The sequence below is a fragment of the Oncorhynchus kisutch genome, linkage group LG4 (genome assembly GCF_002021735.2).
Source record: "Oncorhynchus kisutch isolate 150728-3 linkage group LG4, Okis_V2, whole genome shotgun sequence".
In the NCBI taxonomy this organism is placed as follows: domain Eukaryota; kingdom Metazoa; phylum Chordata; class Actinopteri; order Salmoniformes; family Salmonidae; genus Oncorhynchus; species Oncorhynchus kisutch.
The window spans coordinates 60,707,462-60,723,574 of record NC_034177.2 but is presented as its reverse complement, the minus strand read 5'-3'; the positions used below and the strand labels follow the sequence as shown (position 1 = coordinate 60,723,574).

General features: G+C 39.4%; 1 protein-coding gene across 2 annotated transcripts; it reads left to right on the top strand.

The window, feature by feature from the left end:
* Positions 1 to 122: 122 nt before the first annotated feature.
* On the top strand, positions 123 to 15,150 carry LOC109889788 (lysophosphatidylserine lipase ABHD12). Of its 2 annotated transcripts, XM_020481504.2 has the most exons (13): positions 206 to 479; positions 5,657 to 5,784; positions 5,882 to 5,987; positions 6,197 to 6,316; positions 6,393 to 6,423; positions 6,511 to 6,556; positions 6,929 to 7,058; positions 11,603 to 11,640; positions 11,776 to 11,855; positions 11,975 to 12,057; positions 14,135 to 14,213; positions 14,404 to 14,528; positions 14,649 to 15,150. In XM_020481504.2, the coding sequence occupies exons 1-13, from the start codon at positions 394 to 396 to the stop codon at positions 14,674 to 14,676; spliced, it is 1,080 nt and encodes a 359-aa protein (XP_020337093.1). In that variant the 5' UTR covers positions 206 to 393; the 3' UTR covers positions 14,677 to 15,150. The 2 variants fall into 2 exon arrangements, with proteins under 2 accessions (XP_031679210.1, XP_020337093.1); XM_031823350.1 differs by lacking the exons at positions 11,603 to 11,640; positions 11,776 to 11,855; positions 11,975 to 12,057 and having other exon boundaries at positions 123 to 479; positions 14,649 to 15,141.
* Positions 15,151 to 16,113: the final 963 nt, after the last annotated feature.

The window sequence follows — 16,113 nt, the reverse complement described above, 5'->3', positions numbered from 1 at the left end:
GTGCTCACAAATGCCATAATAGGACATATATAAAGATTATATCTCTTTGGTTCTCTGTTGACCACGGTGGACTGGGAAAAATCTATTTGTATGGCCCTCTAAATGGAAATTGCTAGTGGGAAATGGTGGAAGCCCTCAATGACAAACAGGTTTTATCATCTAGAGTTCTCTATCTAACTCTATATTGGTAACTTTCCACTTGGTTACGAACGCAGCATTAGACAAAAAAACAGAGTACGGTAGGCGACAAAGACAAAGTACAGTAGTTAGTCACAAAGCCTAGATGTCAAACTAGATCAGACCATATAGTTTCACGACAGTGTTTTACAGGCTGCATTGATTATGCAGAAGACTGGAGGCTCATATAGTAAATAGATTAGTAAACGTCTCAGGATGAGGAAGAGGACTGGTGACCGTGACTCCAAGAAGCAGAAGACTGCCGGAGATGAAGCTGGTGTGTCATCGAGTGCGCAACCGAGGTAAAATTGCGTAAAATTATGCTCTTTAGACTATAGTATAGTAAATAAATACGCCTGGTAGGAGCACGCCCGTTTGTAGTCCTAAAAAACTGAAATTACACCTCGGGTTCGTTCAGCCATTCCTATGCGGGAAATGAATGAGGTTTTTGGATATAGTCCGAATGAAAATAAGGTCTGAGCAGTGGCGATTTTATCATGTACTTCTTGGTGGAGCAAACTCACCATTTTTTTGTTGATGCATGCCAGCAGAGCCACTACACTATACAACACAACACTAAACAATACATTAATTGAACTATAACCGTGACAAACGGTGCCCTCAAACTGTTAGGGCCTACATAAAACTGTCCCAACAGCAGCCCAAACACTGCTACACTGGCAGCGAAACAATTAATTCAGCCTCACTTACTGCCTTAAAAAAACCATTGCTCATATGACTGACATGCTTAAACAAATGTTGTTTCTACTGACAATTGAGATGTATAAACTATGGCATAAGGGGACGACGAGTGGATGAGAGGAAATGCGTAATTTCGATGAAGACATTAATGAGCGAGCTAGGATGGACAGTCAAAATAGCTATTTGTTCAGCACTTTTGAAATGTACAGCGACAGAATTCAGAACATGGGCCGATCTTACAGTATTCTCCCTGTACACCAAGTCAGAACTGTAGGGCATATAAGCAGACAATGAAAGCTCTTACACTATTCAATGATGACATTTCTCTGAAACAGGCTATAGGCTACATGTGCACCAGCAAGTCAGAACAATAGTCTAAGTTATGAGGAGGAAAGGGACTAAATTATTAGGGTGAGGATCATGGGTTACTTACAGCTTACTACATAACAGGTAGCCTAGAGGTTAGAGCATTAGGCCAGTAACCAAAAGTTGCTGGATCAAATCCCAGAGCTGACAAGGTAAACATCTGTTGTTCTGCCCCCAAACAAGGCAGTTAACACACTCTTCCCCAGTAGGCTCTCATTGTAAATAATCATTTGGTCTTAACTGACTTGCCTAGTTAAATAATGGATAAATAAAAACATACACTCAGCATTACATTCTTAGCTATGGTATACATATCTCCCTGGCATATTACATAATTTATGCAGCAGCATACAATACATTATTGGACTCACCTTGTTGTGCTGTGCTCACTTGAACAGGAAGGTGGAACGGCTGTCCTTCGTGGGGAAATTTGTCATCAAACTTTGTCATCAAAGTCTGGCATTCTCTGGATTTATGGTGCTTTCAAGACAACTGGGAACTCGGAATAAAACAAGGCTAATCATGACGTCAGGGATCTTCAGATCAGAGATCTTGAAAGAGGCTAGAGTTCCCGACTTGGAATTCCGAGTTGGATGACCGTTCAAAACGTATTTTTACAGTCTGAGATCGTTTTTTTCTGAGTTCCCAGTTGTTTCCAGTAGTTTTGAACGCGGCAGAAGTCATGTGTGATTGACAGCATGGCCAATGTTGAATGTTTATCATTTTTAAGCTTGGAAAAGAGACCCTTAATAATCCCAGACTTGGACAACACACCCACTCCACTGAATAGTAGGCTAGTGATTGCTTTGCAATGCTTGCAGTTAGCCACTGATTCCTTCCAAACCGCTCATTGTTGAATTTGCTATTTCCTACTTGTGTAAGTTTGTTTAATGACCGATGAGCACCTATTCATTTTATCTATAATTTCTCTTCATAACTTCTCTTCATATGACAAGGATTGACAAGGATTTGTCAATAGATTGTCAACTTGATTCATGATGATGACTTATAGCTTGCTAACTAAGATTTTGAAAGTATGATGTTGACATGGTCAGTCCAATCAAAGCTACGGTAGATGTAACGTGAATTGACGTCATTTTATCTGTGGCCAATGACCTTGAGCCTACTTGGATGGGCACTTCTAATGTAACTCTATGGTAACACTCAAGGGGCTTGAATTTTCGAGCTGTCCCCATAGATTTTGCGGTTATGTAGTATCCCCATGAGTGACAGAACACTGAGCCAATCACGGCATGACTATAGAACATTATCAACCCCTATGCTCCGTATTTTCCGCTGGCTTCCCCACCACTACAGAAAGCACTGAGCAAGGCTGAAACACCTGCATTTTGGAACTGCCTTACTCAAGAAAGAGAAAAAGACACCATGTTTGTATGCAGCTTTATTAACTCAATGATCCTTTTTTATTTACATTGTTTGCAAATGAATATGTGACATGTATTAATGCCAAAGTTACATGCAAAACAGGCAAACATGTGGAGCTCAAAACAGGTGAATGATGGGTCGCCACCTAGGCGTAGTGGCCTTTTAACCATTTTAAATGAGGATCTTCCTGCTATGGCACATCTGTGAGAAGGGCCGTATGTATAAATAACCAGATAAAGAGATTTGCTGACCTTTTGCTAGAAATGTATTTCTTTTCGATGAACAAAATATCACAAGAGGGGAAATGTGCAAAGGCAAACTAGTAAATTACCCACCACCTTAATATGTAAATTACCCACCAACATAACTTGTGAATAAGAAAAAATATATATAAAAGAGAAGAACGTGTTCACCACCAACATCTACACAAATGTCTTGAGAACCCAACATCCATTTTTGGGGAGACCTGGGTTGTTTTTGGGTTGAGACGTAGGCTGTCGCACTGGGAACCGGACGGAGCGGACCCAAGGTACTGTTAGATGATCCTGAAAAAGTTCAATGTCATGTCCAGGACAAATGCAATACGGTTGTCAGGAGGAAGACGGGGTTCAATGGCGTCAGAGGACACTTGCTGGACTCTGTCGCTGTTGCATTATTTCAGCTTCCAAAGGACTCTCATCTGTCGTCCTCTTCGGCCACTGGAGCTGGGTCGGGCAGATGGGGGCGGAGGTCAGAGAGCGATGGCACGTCTGGAAGGTGCGTTGGTGAGAAGGGCCAGGGAAGTGATGAGCCAGGTCGGGTAGATGATGAACCACCTGTTGATGGGCCATTTGGCCTCTGCTCGGCCTCTTGGCTGTCCACAACGCTATACAGACATACAGTGCATTCGGAAAGTATTCAGATCCCTTGACTTTTTCCATATTTTGATACGTTACAGCCTTACTCTAAAATTATTATTTGTTTAAAGATCCTCACAAATCTACATACAATACCCCAAAATAAGAAAGCAAAAACAGGTTTGTATACATTTTTTCAAATATACATTTACATAAGTATTCAGACCCTTTACTCAGTACTTTGTTGAAGCACCTTAGGCAGCGATTACAGCCTCAAGTCTTCTTAGGTATGACGCTACAGGCTTGGCACATCTGTATTTGGAGAGTTTCAAATTCTTCTTCTCTGCAGATCCTCTCAGGCTCTGTCAGGTTGGATGGGGAGCATCGCTGCACAGCTATTCTCAGGTCTCTCCAGAGATGTTCGATCGGGTTCAATTCCTGGCTCTGGCTTGGCCACTCAAGGACATTCAGAGACATGTCCCGAAGCCACTCCTGCGTTGTCTTGGCTGTGTTCTTAGGGTCGTCTGAGGTCCTGAGTGCTCTGGAGCAGGTTTTCATCAAGGATCTCTCTGTACTTTGCTTCGTTCATCTTTCCCTCAACCCTGACTAATCTCCCAGTCCCAGCCACTGAAAAACATCCCCACAGCATGATGCTGCCACCACCATGCTTCAACGTAGGGATGGTGCCAGGTTTTCAGACGTGATACTTGGCATTCAGGCCAAAGAGTTCAATCTTGGTTTCATCAGACTAGAGAATCTTGTTTCTCGTGGTCTTAGAGTTTTTTTTAAACTCCAAGCAGGATGTCATGTGCATTTTACTGAGGAGTGGCTTCCGTCTCGCCACTCTACCATAAAGGCCTGATTGGTGGAGTGCTGCAGAGATGGTTGTCCTTCTGGAAGTTTCTCCCATCTCTACAGAGGTACTCTGGAGCTCTATCAGAGTGACCATCGGGCTCTTGGTCACCTCCCTGACATTCCATTTAAGAATGGTGGAGGCCACCGTATTCTTGGGGACATTCAATGCTGCAGACATGTTTTGGTACCCTTCCCCAGATCTATGCCTCGACAAAATCCTGTCGGATCTCTACGGACAATTCCTTCGACCTAATAGCTTATTTCTTGCTCTGACATGCACTGTCTACTGTGGGATCTTATGAAGACAGGTCTATCCCTTTCCAAATCATGGCCAATCAATTGAATTCCAAGTTGTAGAAACATCTCAAGGATGATTAATGGAAACAGGATGCACCTGAGCTCAATTTCGAGTCTCATAGTAAAGAGTCTGAATAATTATGTAAATAAGGTATTTCAGTTATTTATTATTTTAATTAGCAAACATTTCTAAACCTGTTTTTGCTTTGTCATTGTCCCCACAATTGTGTGTAAATTGATGAGGGAAAAAAACATAATTAAATAAATGTGGAAATTAAGGCTGTAACGTAACAAAATGTGGAAAAGGTCAATGGGTCTGAGGACTTTCAGAACGCACTTTAATTGAGTGTAGCGACAGTCGAAAATAAAAGCAAACGTGCAAGTAGAGTAAGAGTAGGAGCATGTCCATTGCTTCCGTGTTTATAAATACCATAAGGGTTGTGATGTAGACACAGGGACAGCACTTCCGTTGCAAAACTTCCTCAATACTGCCCCTCAAGTCTGCTCAAGGAGCTATACCCTGCGTTCCAAATTTCTTGGGGCGCACTTGTGCATACAAGGAGCAGACCATTTTGTGACGTACAATGACACTGCGATACTCCGTCGGCTCCATAGAGGCCTTAAGGAGATCTTATTCGTTTTGTTCGATCAGATAATATCAGCCAGTTAACATGACGTTTATTAATTATGAAGCCTTTATGTGCTTATTTTGATTACATAAGCTTCAAAATTCTAAAAGTGATGTTAGTTGTTGAATATTATCTCATAGAACGAAAACGTATAAGATCTTCTAAGCTTATGTTTGCCACAGACCTTATTCTCTGTGTATATCCAAAAGCCCATTTATTTCGCCATAGGCTTTGGCCAACGAGCCATCGCGGAGTTAGTCTCCATTAGCGCCTACAAAAAGACTCCATAACTATTATTGGCCTAAAATGCACTTCAATGCCAATATCCAGTAATGTCTGCTGACGCAGCATGGACCTTTGTCATTGCAATGTTGACGCTTTTTGTCTCTCTCTCTCTCTATCTCTCAGACCTAGCTCCCGTTTGTTGTGGTGGGTCAAAAGAGGTCTCCTGGTTGTGTGTGTTATTTATGTTTCTGTGCCTTTCATGATGCGACTGTTCCCTGACATCATAAAACACCTGGTGTATTCTCACAGAGGTGAGTGTAAGCTATTCATGAAAATTATCCAAAATACTGGACAAATCAGGAATAACAAATCATATAACATATCGTCTGTTTCTCTCATTGTTTTTAGTCAGGGTCCCATTCTTCGTCAACCTTAGCCAGCCAGCTGACCTGTATCTTAACCACACTGTGAACATGTACCTTAAATCTGAGCAAGGGATCTCATTGGGTGTTTGGTGAGTAGGCTTTCTCCAGGTTACTTTGTGAGTAGGGTAATGTAGCCTACCTACCTTACTTCAGAAGTACACTCACTGCCACTGGACAGTATAGCTTTTATAAAGACAGCATTGAACTTTATACATCAGTCTACACATCGTCCCTTCCACGTGTTGTCACTTCCTAATGTTGTCACTTACAAGTGTTGTCACTGTACAATATCTTCAAGGCACACAGTCCCTGAAAGTCAGTGGAAGGAGGCACAGGGAAAGGACTTGGAATGGTACCAAGATTCTTTGGGAGCTGGAATTCCGATTATCATTTATCTCCATGGCAATGGAGGCACAAGGTAGCAAGAACAATGGATTCCTATACAATAATATTGTTCTCACTTTGAATCTAAAAGTACACATTCTTTCATACAGGGCAGCAAGTCACCGTGTGGGATTAGTACGTGTAAGTGACTGTCGACTACATTAATTCATTATGGCAGAAAATGACATTGGTGATTGATAAATGTGTGATTGGCCTTTGTGTCCACAGGTGCTGAGTGCAATAGGTTACCATGTTTTGGCTTTGGACTACAGAGGTTGGTTAAACTTACATTTGACTAGACCGTTGAAACATATTTGCTTTATTTATTTATTCTGAATACATTTTAATAATTGTTACACACATTCTTGATAACCTAGCGTTAGTCTACATTTTGTGGTGTGACAGTGTTATTTTACCTTGCTTGCTGTAAGGAGAGTCCGATAACCAACTCCCAATTCCTTACACTGCATTAGAGCTCACCCTCTGGTGTGGGTTGCCTGTGACTGCCCCCTTGTGGTCAGATACGAATCATTGCACAACTCTGCATCAAGTTTACCTCAGGCAGACAGACATGACATGATAGGCCTATGCATAGTCTAGTATGGTTGCATAATGAACAACCATTGATATAAGAAACTCTTAACAGGTTTTGGGGACTCCACCGGAGAGCCCACTGAAGTTGGTCTAACCACTGACACCCTCTACTTGTACCAGTGGGTAAAAGCCCGCAGTGGGAGCAGTCTGGTGGTATTATGGGGACACTCTCTTGGCACTGGGTGAGTGACCAAACATGTGCCTTCAGGTGGATGGTTCAGTTTGTAGAGATGAGATAAGCGAGTGGAAATGATTATTTATGTCGATGCGCAGCAGACCTGGGCAAACAATAGTTGTATTTGGACGTTTCTTTTAAAATACTAACTTTTCAAATACTCAAGGTAGTCTAATATAGTTTGTATAGAGTTTCAACTAAAAGGCAACTATTTTCTTTAATATTCAAATACATGTCTCAATAAAACATCATATTTTAAAGTATTTTGAATACCTCAGAAAACCAAATAATATTTGAAGGTATTTGAAAAAAAAAAGATGTATTATTTGATGGCTGCAAAGTATATGATGAAGAACAGTTAGTTGAATTAGTCTAAATATGTCATCATTAGCACATGGTTTGGAGGGCTCTCCGATATTGATATGAATCTTAATATAATTTATAGCCTAGAATTACATACATGAGGGACATGGAATCAATCACCTCAACATTTGAGCAGACCACTTTTGCAGATTCAAAATTACTAACAAATGTATTTTCATAGTGAGTGAGACAAAGTAATACAGTAACACTAAACCATCAAGTTCTTATACGTGTGTAGTGCTAGTACCTTTGTGATTATTACATCAGCAACATAGTTGTTACATAGAACTTTGGAAATTGCTTTATAATTGAATAACAATGGAGTGATTACATAAGTGGAATAAGGAACAGTCACTTTCTCTGTGTACAGTACTTTCAAAAATGCTCAGCTCTTTGCTATGTAATTCAAATGCAATTACCAAAGTATCATGTAACAACATGCTAATAAAATGTTGCTCTATTAAGTATAACAAAATATATCCCAAAACGGCCTTCTTGAATTAACTACAGCCAAGGTAGGTGGAAAATCATGTTAGTTTGTATTTCGAGTCAAATTCAGAGTAAAGTATCCCTTTAAAGATGGTGTGGTGTGTGTTGGAAATAAGAACCATTAAAACAGATGGACAAAGAAGTTCAACGTTGTTTTTGCTAAGCATCCAACTCGCTGTTTTGTAATGTTTGCAAAAATTCCTTTGAATTTCTCTTCAGGATTTTCAGGTATCATAAAATGAATTGCTGCTTTCGACCTTTACAGAGGCATGTTGAAAGAGTCACTCACAACTTATTTATACATATGTACTAAATATAATTGGTTAATTGGTTGGACTTGATTATGTACACATTCAGGAGAATTTACATTTACAGAATGTTCAGATATAAATGTATTGTGTAGATCAAATAGACTGTCAGATTGGAATAGCATAGGAGATTGTGTTCTATTCATTCTCTTTCTATATGCAGTTCCATACAACTGTGCCATTAGTTGAAGGCAGCCAATTCCAATAGTTTCTGAAAAGTAGTCACTCCCTGAAGTCCGTATTCAAATGTTTTTTTATGTAGGTGTTTTCTCAGAAATGTATTCAAATAGTTTTTTAAAGTAGGTACTTTCTCATATCTGTATTCAAATAGTTTTAAAAAGTAGTCATTTTTTGTGATTTGTATTCAAATAGTTGTAGTCAAAGTAACTATTTATTCCCCCCAAAACGAGTTAGTTTCCACAAAGCATAGTTAAAACTATACAGTGCATTCAGAAAGTATTTAGACACCTTCCCTTTTTCCACATTTTGTTACGTTACAGCCTTATTCTAAAATAGATGAAATAAAACATTTTCTTCACCAATCTACACAGAATACCCCATAGTGACTGCACGAAAACAGGTTTTTAGAAACTTTTACAAATGTACAAATAAAAACAGAAATACCTTATTTACATAAGTATTCAGACCCTTTGCTATGAGACTCGAAATTGAGCTCAGGTGCATCCTGTTTCCATTGATCATCCTTGAGATGTTTCTACAACTTGATTAGAGTCCACCTGTGGTAAATTCAATTGATTGGACATGATTTGAAAAGGCACACACCTGTCTATATAAGGTCCCACAGTTGACAGACATGTCAGAGCAAAAACCAAGCCATAAGGTCGAAGGAATTGTCCGTAAAGCTCCGAGACAGGATTGTGTCGAGGCACAGATCTGGGGAAGGGTACCAAAAAATGTCTGCAGCATTGAAGGTCCCCAAGAACATAGTGGCCTCCATCCTTCTTAAATAGAAGAGGTTTGGAACCACCAAGACTCTTCCTAGAGCTGGCCGCCCAGCCAAACTGAGCAATCGGGGGAGAAGGGCCTTAGTCAGGGAGGATGCCCAAGAACCCGATGGTCACTCTGACAGAGCTCCAGAGTTCCTCTGTGGAGATGGGAGAAACTTCCAGAAGGACCACCATCTCTGCAGCACTCCACCAATCAGGCATTTATGGTAGAGGGGCCAGGCGGAAGCCACTCCTCAGTAAAAGGTACATGACAGCCTGCTTGGAGTTTGACAAAAGGCGCCAAAAACAAGATTCTCTGGTCTGATGAAACCAAGATTGAACTCTTTGTCTTGAATGCCAAGCGTCACATCTGGAGGAAACCTGCCACCATTCCTACGGTGAAGCGTGGTGGTGGGAGCATTTCTTTTCAGCAGCAGGGACTAGGAGACCAGCCAGGATCGATGGAAAAATGAACGAGGTAAAGTACAGAGATCCTTGATCAAAACCTGCTCCAGAGCGCTCAGTACCTCAGACTGGGACGAAGATTCACCTTCCAACAGGACTACGACCCTAAGCACACAGCCAAGACAACGCAGGAGTGGCTTCGGGACAAGTCTTTGAATGTCCTTGCGTGGCCCAGTCAGAGACCGGACTTGAACCTGATCAAACATCTCTGGAGAGACCTGAAAATAGCTGTGCAGCGATGCTCCCCATCCAACCTGACAGAGCTTGAGAGGATCTGCAGAGAATAATTGGAGAAACTCCCCAAATATAGGTGTGCCACGTTTGTAGCGTCATACCCAAGAAGACTTGAGGCTGTAATTTCTGCCGAAGGTGCTTCAACAAAGTACTGAGTAAACAGTCTGAATACTTATGTAAATGTAATATTTCAGTTTTTTTTTTATACATTTGCCAACATTTCTAAAAACCTGTTTTTGCTTTGTCATTATGGGTTATTGTGTGTAGATCATGAAAAACCTTCATATTAAATGCACATCTCATGTAATGAAATGGGGGTGTAAGGCAAAGGTACAGATGTAGGATTCTTAATTTGATCACTGTTTTGTTGCTGAGAATTTTCCTGTTCAGCAGGAAATGTAAACTTTGTAGTGTATTTGAGTTTTATAAAGACTTCTAAAGTTTGTGATTTCCACTTTGAAATTTCAGACTTGATCTGACCTAACAAAAAAAATGTATCAACCGCTAGAAAATGTCCATTAATTATAATCCACATAATAATTCACATTTCCTGTTACTGCAGGATTATTGTCGCAAACTGTCTCAAATGACGATCCTTTATCTGTTAAGGTAATGTCGCGGAAATTCTTACACGGGGACACTCAAAGTCAATCTGAAATGAATGATTATTTATTGTCTGCGTGCTGGATAGGTTCCAACCAACTCAATGCACCATAGTACACATGTCAAACAGGAGCTCTACCTGGGCAGACCCAGCAGTTGTTTTATATACAGCTATACACAGACAAGTTATATTTGCATGATTTAGCATAATTAATTCATCCTTATCCTTTTTTTTGTTTCATCCATGTGACAAACCAATACTGGTTCATAACATGTGACAGACCAATACCTGACCAGGCTTCTCCTCTCTAATCTGAGACCTTGGAATTGAGATCTCTTTCGTTCTCAAAACAAGGTCTGGGCATGCTGCCAAATTGCAGCTACTGATAGTGAGGATTTGTACAGTCAGCCACTTGCATGATCACAGAAATTGGTTTATAGAACAGCACATGAATATAACACAGAAATTAGTTATATTAAAAGCCCAAACATTAAAATGACATTATAGTCATCAAAGGTAATATTGTGTCTGTTACTAAAGTAAGCAAACACAATATAACCGATGATTACTTTTTAATGTTTTTACATTTACCTTGATTAGCTTGACCTGTACGTTTTATTTCCTTTGCCTTACACTCCAAATAGATATGTATTCCATTCCACTGGTAGGCTTTTCATGATTTAAATCATATCATATTTTAACTGTTTGTTTGATTTGAAAAGTAAGCATTGTCCATTCAAGAGACTGAACGGCAGTTAGCCTAGCTATAACCGAACGGTTGCTGGTTCGAATACCCGAGCCGACAACTCTATGGCTGACCCTGTAAGAAACAACACATTTCCCTGCACCTATCAGGTGTGTGTGAGAAAACATATTTTTTTAATTAACACTTATTTGTTAACTTTTTTGCTTGTTCCACCCCTCATAAACAATATATATATATATATATATATATATATATATATATTTGTGAGATGTTTAAGTTAGAGAATCTGTCACTACTACTACTTATCTACCACCACTAACGGTGACGATTGAAATAATCCAATCAATAATTAGAAATATGGCAGAACATTTTGACAGTGACTCAAAGTACGAGACATGATCAGTAAACACCATTTTACCCCTCGTGTTTGTACAGAGTGGCCACTAACACTGCAGTCAAACTAATTGAACAAGGTAGGCTTTACTGGACTCATTAAACGTTTTATACCCTCTAGTTACAGTACAGTACACATTTCATGAATGTTTTTTTTGTGTGACTCAGTTCATGGAAGTTGACCTGATGTAGTTAGAATATTTTGCTTTTATCAGGGATTGTTGTTGATGGTGTGATCATTGAGGGAGCATACACCAACATTCGACAGGGGGGTGCCCATCATCCGTTTGGCTGGGTAAGACTCACATACCCTCCTCCATGGCGATACAGTACATCTTAAAATGCCATGATTTAGAATGTATTAATGTACTAAACTGCACTTCTTTTCCTCTTTAATTTCCATTGTGTCCTCAGTTTTATTGGAAGTTCCCAGGTTTTGAGTACTTTTTCCTGGACACAATGGCAGAAAACAATGTCATCTTCCCTAATGATGAAAAGTACGTATTTTCTCGATTTAGATTCAAATTAATACCCAAAAAATTTTGTACATTTATTTTGGTTTATGCAACTTTTCAGTGTTCTTGTCATCCTTTATTTTGAGATTATTAGTACAGGTTTGCGAAATGCGATAAGAAATCAAATCAAAATAACTAACTGTTACAGTGCCTTCAGAAAGTATTCACACCTTGACTTTGTCCACAATTTGTTGTGTTACAGCCTGAATTCAATATTGATTCAATTGAGATTTTATGTCACTGGCTTACACACAATACCCCATCATGTCAAAGTGGAATAATGTTTTTACTCTTTTTTTTTACAAATTAATTCAAATGAAAAGCTGAAATGTGTCACACCCTGACCTTAGTTATCTTTGTTTTCTTTATTATTTTGGTTAGGTCAGGGTGTGATGAGGGTGGTATGCGTTTTATCGTCTTGTCTAGGGTTTTTTGTATTCTATGAGGTGTTGGTGTGTCTAGGTAAATGTAGGTCTATGGTGGCCTGAATTGGTTCCCAATCAGAGACAGCTGTTTATCGTTGTCTCTGATTGGGGATCCTATTTAGGTTGCCATTTTCCATTTTGGTTTTGTGGGTTATTGTCTATGTATAGTTGCCTGTGTCAGCAATCGGTTTAATAGCGTCTCGGTTGTTTAGTGTGTTCATGAATTAAAATAGAATGTATTCACATCAAGTTGCATAAACCAAAATAAATGTACAAAATTTTTTTGGTATTAATTTGAATCTAAATCGAGAAAATACGTACTTTTCATCATTGGTCTCATCAATACGACGAACGTGACAAAATGTCTTGAGTCAATAAGTATTCCACCCCTTTGTTATGGCAAGCCTAAATAAGTTCAGGAGTAAAAATGTGCTTAATAAGTCACATAATAAGTTGCAATAACAGTGTTTAATGTGATTTTTGAATGACTACCTAATTTCTGTGAATTGCAAACACAGATTTTTCAATTTCTCGCAAAGAAGGGCACCCATTGGTAGATTGGTAGATCAATACACCCAGTCACGACACAGACACAGGCGTCCTTCCAAACTTAGTTTCCGGAAAGGAAGGAAACGGCTCAGGGATTTCACCATGAGGCCAATGGTGACTTTAAAACAGTTACAGCAACAACATTGTAGTTGATCCACAATACTAACCTAAATGACAGAGTGAAAAGAAAGAAGCCTATAACAGAATAAAAAATATTCCAAAATGTGCACCCTGTTTGCAATGAAGCACTAAAGTAAAACTGCCAAAAATGTGGCAAAGAATATAAAGTGTTATGTTTGGGGCAGATCCAACACATCACTAAGTACCACTCTTCATATTTTCAAGCATAGTGGTGGCTGCATCATGTTATGGGTATGCTTATCATTGGCAAGGAATAGGGGTTTTAAAATATATATATATTCTAACATGACTCAGAGGTGTGAATACGTAATGTAAATTAGATATTTCTGTATTTAATTTTAAAATAAATTTGCTAACATTCCTAAAAACATGTTTTCACATTGTCATTATGGGGTAGATGGGTGAAAAAAATGTTGAATTAAAATCAAATTGTATTTGTCACATGCGCCGAATACAACCGGTGTAGATCTTACAGTGAAATGCTTACTTACAAGCCCTTAACCAACAATGCAGTTTTAAGAAAGATACCTAAAGAAATAAAAGTAACAAATAATTTAAGAGCAGCAGTAAAATAACAATAGCGAGGCTATATAAAAGGTGTACCGGTACAGAGTCAATACCAAATCTTTTCAGTCTTTTGAGGAGGAATAGGTTTTGTCGTGCCCATAGTATCCCAGTTTGTTGGTGATGTGGACACCAAGGAACCTGAAGCTCTCTACCTGCTCCACTACAGCCCCGTCGATGAGAATGGCCCTCCTTTTCCTGTAGTCCACAATCATCTCCTTAGTCTTGATCACATTCAGGCTTTTAACACAACAAAATGTGGAATAAGTCAAGGGGTATGAATATTTCTGAATGCACTGCAACCAAATGTGTTTGAGAATCGTTCTGAGAGATTGAGGTTGACTGTTCATGAAAAGTGATGCTTCATCAATTCTCCACAGCTTGAAGAGGATGAGGAGTCGTCTTCTGATCCTTCATGCAGAGGATGACCACATCGTGCCCATCCACATGGCTCAGCAGGTGTGGCATGATACTTTGACTGTAACTGACAATAATTCCTCTATTGTCATCTGTCCATAGTATCCCAATCAACATTTCTGATGTTATCTGTATGGGTTGAATGAATATATATCAAGAAGAGTTCCTGGAAACATGATAGTTACAATAAAGGACTTTTCCACTTCTAATTCTTTGTTGTGTTCCTATCAAGCTGTATGAAATAGCACAGAGCGCCCAGAACTCAGGAAATCAAGTGAAGATGATACCGTTTTCCGGATCCCTTGGGTACCATCACAATGGATTATACAAAGACCCTCACCTGCCAGACATCATCCGGTTAGAAAATCTTGGCAACTCTTCAGTTGCAGTTTCTATTTGGCAAAAATTGCAATTCTGATTCTAAATCATTTCATTCTAACAATAAACGTAAAAATGTTTTCATCCATATTGTTACAGGGAATTTGTACATACATTGGCCCCCTAATCCAGTGACCTATGCAGAAGAGCCTTTGGACATCAAGTGTTTCAACATATCTAGAGGACCGCAAATCCTAGACGCACAGTTTACACATAAATGTGTCTCTTTACCTTATGGCAAATCAGTAGGATGACCTTCAATCACATGGTCCAATCATTGACCTAATATCAGATAAAAGTTACATTGTTAGTAAAGTTAGGCAGTTACTTAGCCAATGCATTATTATCTAGCTATAGCCTATGTGCAAATGACAAAATCTCTGAGATGGAAGCAATGAATTTGTTGACTGTCGGTTTAAGAATGACAAATGTGAAGAATGATGACTAATCAATGTTTAAAGTGTCAAACTTAGGCAAATTCTTTGTATTGATTACAGAAAAGTTACTGCTGAAAACGTTTCTTTTTGGCTAGTATTATCCCCAGATTCCAAAATCATGTTTACAAGTACAAATAAAACCTGATCGATGCTCATGAATCTCACTCCATGACTCCTGCTTCTTTGTTGATTATGAACTTGCTTGTTTACCCGACCGTGGGAAAGACTACCCACTGGGCAAAAACTGGTTGAATCAACGTTGTTTCCATGTCATTTCAACCAAATAATTCAATGTGAGGATGTTGAATCAACATGGAAAACTGGTAAAATTAGCAAAAATGTTCAATCCAATGACGGGGTGAAATTGTTTGTTGATTTCAATTTGAATTCATGTTAGTTGACAACTCAACCAAATCAATACTAGATGTTGAACTGACGCCTGTGCCCAGTGGGAATGTTTGTTTCCACACTCACGACTCTGACTCTATTGGTTACACAGACAAGGCCTTCCATCTTATTCTAACCCTCTCTCGGCGGCTTTGTATTCGTTACCTGATAAAACTGCTGTACAATATGATCTTGTTGCCATCTGATGCACATTCAAATGTCATAAAAAATCTACACTGCAAAGCTCTCCCTGTCTTCTGCTGTGCCCTGATTGTATTACTGCTGATGATATCTGGAAATGTGCATGTACACCCTGGCCCATCTATTGTTAATAGCCCCAATAGAAAGCAATAGTAATGCTGTATTTTTGTAGACACTGTAACTCCACCATGGTTCATTGGACAAAGCCTAATGGAAAATGTTTTGGGGGGGGGGTTGGATAAGCGCCCACTCAGGCTATCTGGAAGGCCAAAGTCAAATACTTTAAGGAGCTGTTCTCTCTGGATCTAACCCCAAGAAGTTCTGGAAAATGGTGAGATACCTGGATAATTAACCCACCTCTTCAAAGCTGCCAATGTCCCTTAATGTTGATAATGTGGTTGTTACTGACAAGGAACGCATGGCTGAGCTCTTTAATCACTTCATTAAGTCAGTATTTCTATTTGACTCATCCACACCTCCTTGCCTGTCCAACACTTCCTCATCTCCCAGCCCTTCTAATGTGACTAGCCCTGATGCTC

Excerpts from the sequence above, each read along its gene's own strand:
- LOC109889788 (XM_020481504.2), top strand. The coding sequence starts at position 394 with ATGAGGAAGAGGACTGGTGACCGTGACTCCAAGAAGCAGAAGACTGCC. Across the intron at positions 480-5,656 it reads TCATCGAGTGCGCAACCGAG|ACCTAGCTCCCGTTTGTTGT; the intron begins GTAAAATTGCGT and ends TCTATCTCTCAG. Across the intron at positions 6,557-6,928 it reads TTTGGCTTTGGACTACAGAG|GTTTTGGGGACTCCACCGGA; the intron begins GTTGGTTAAACT and ends AACTCTTAACAG.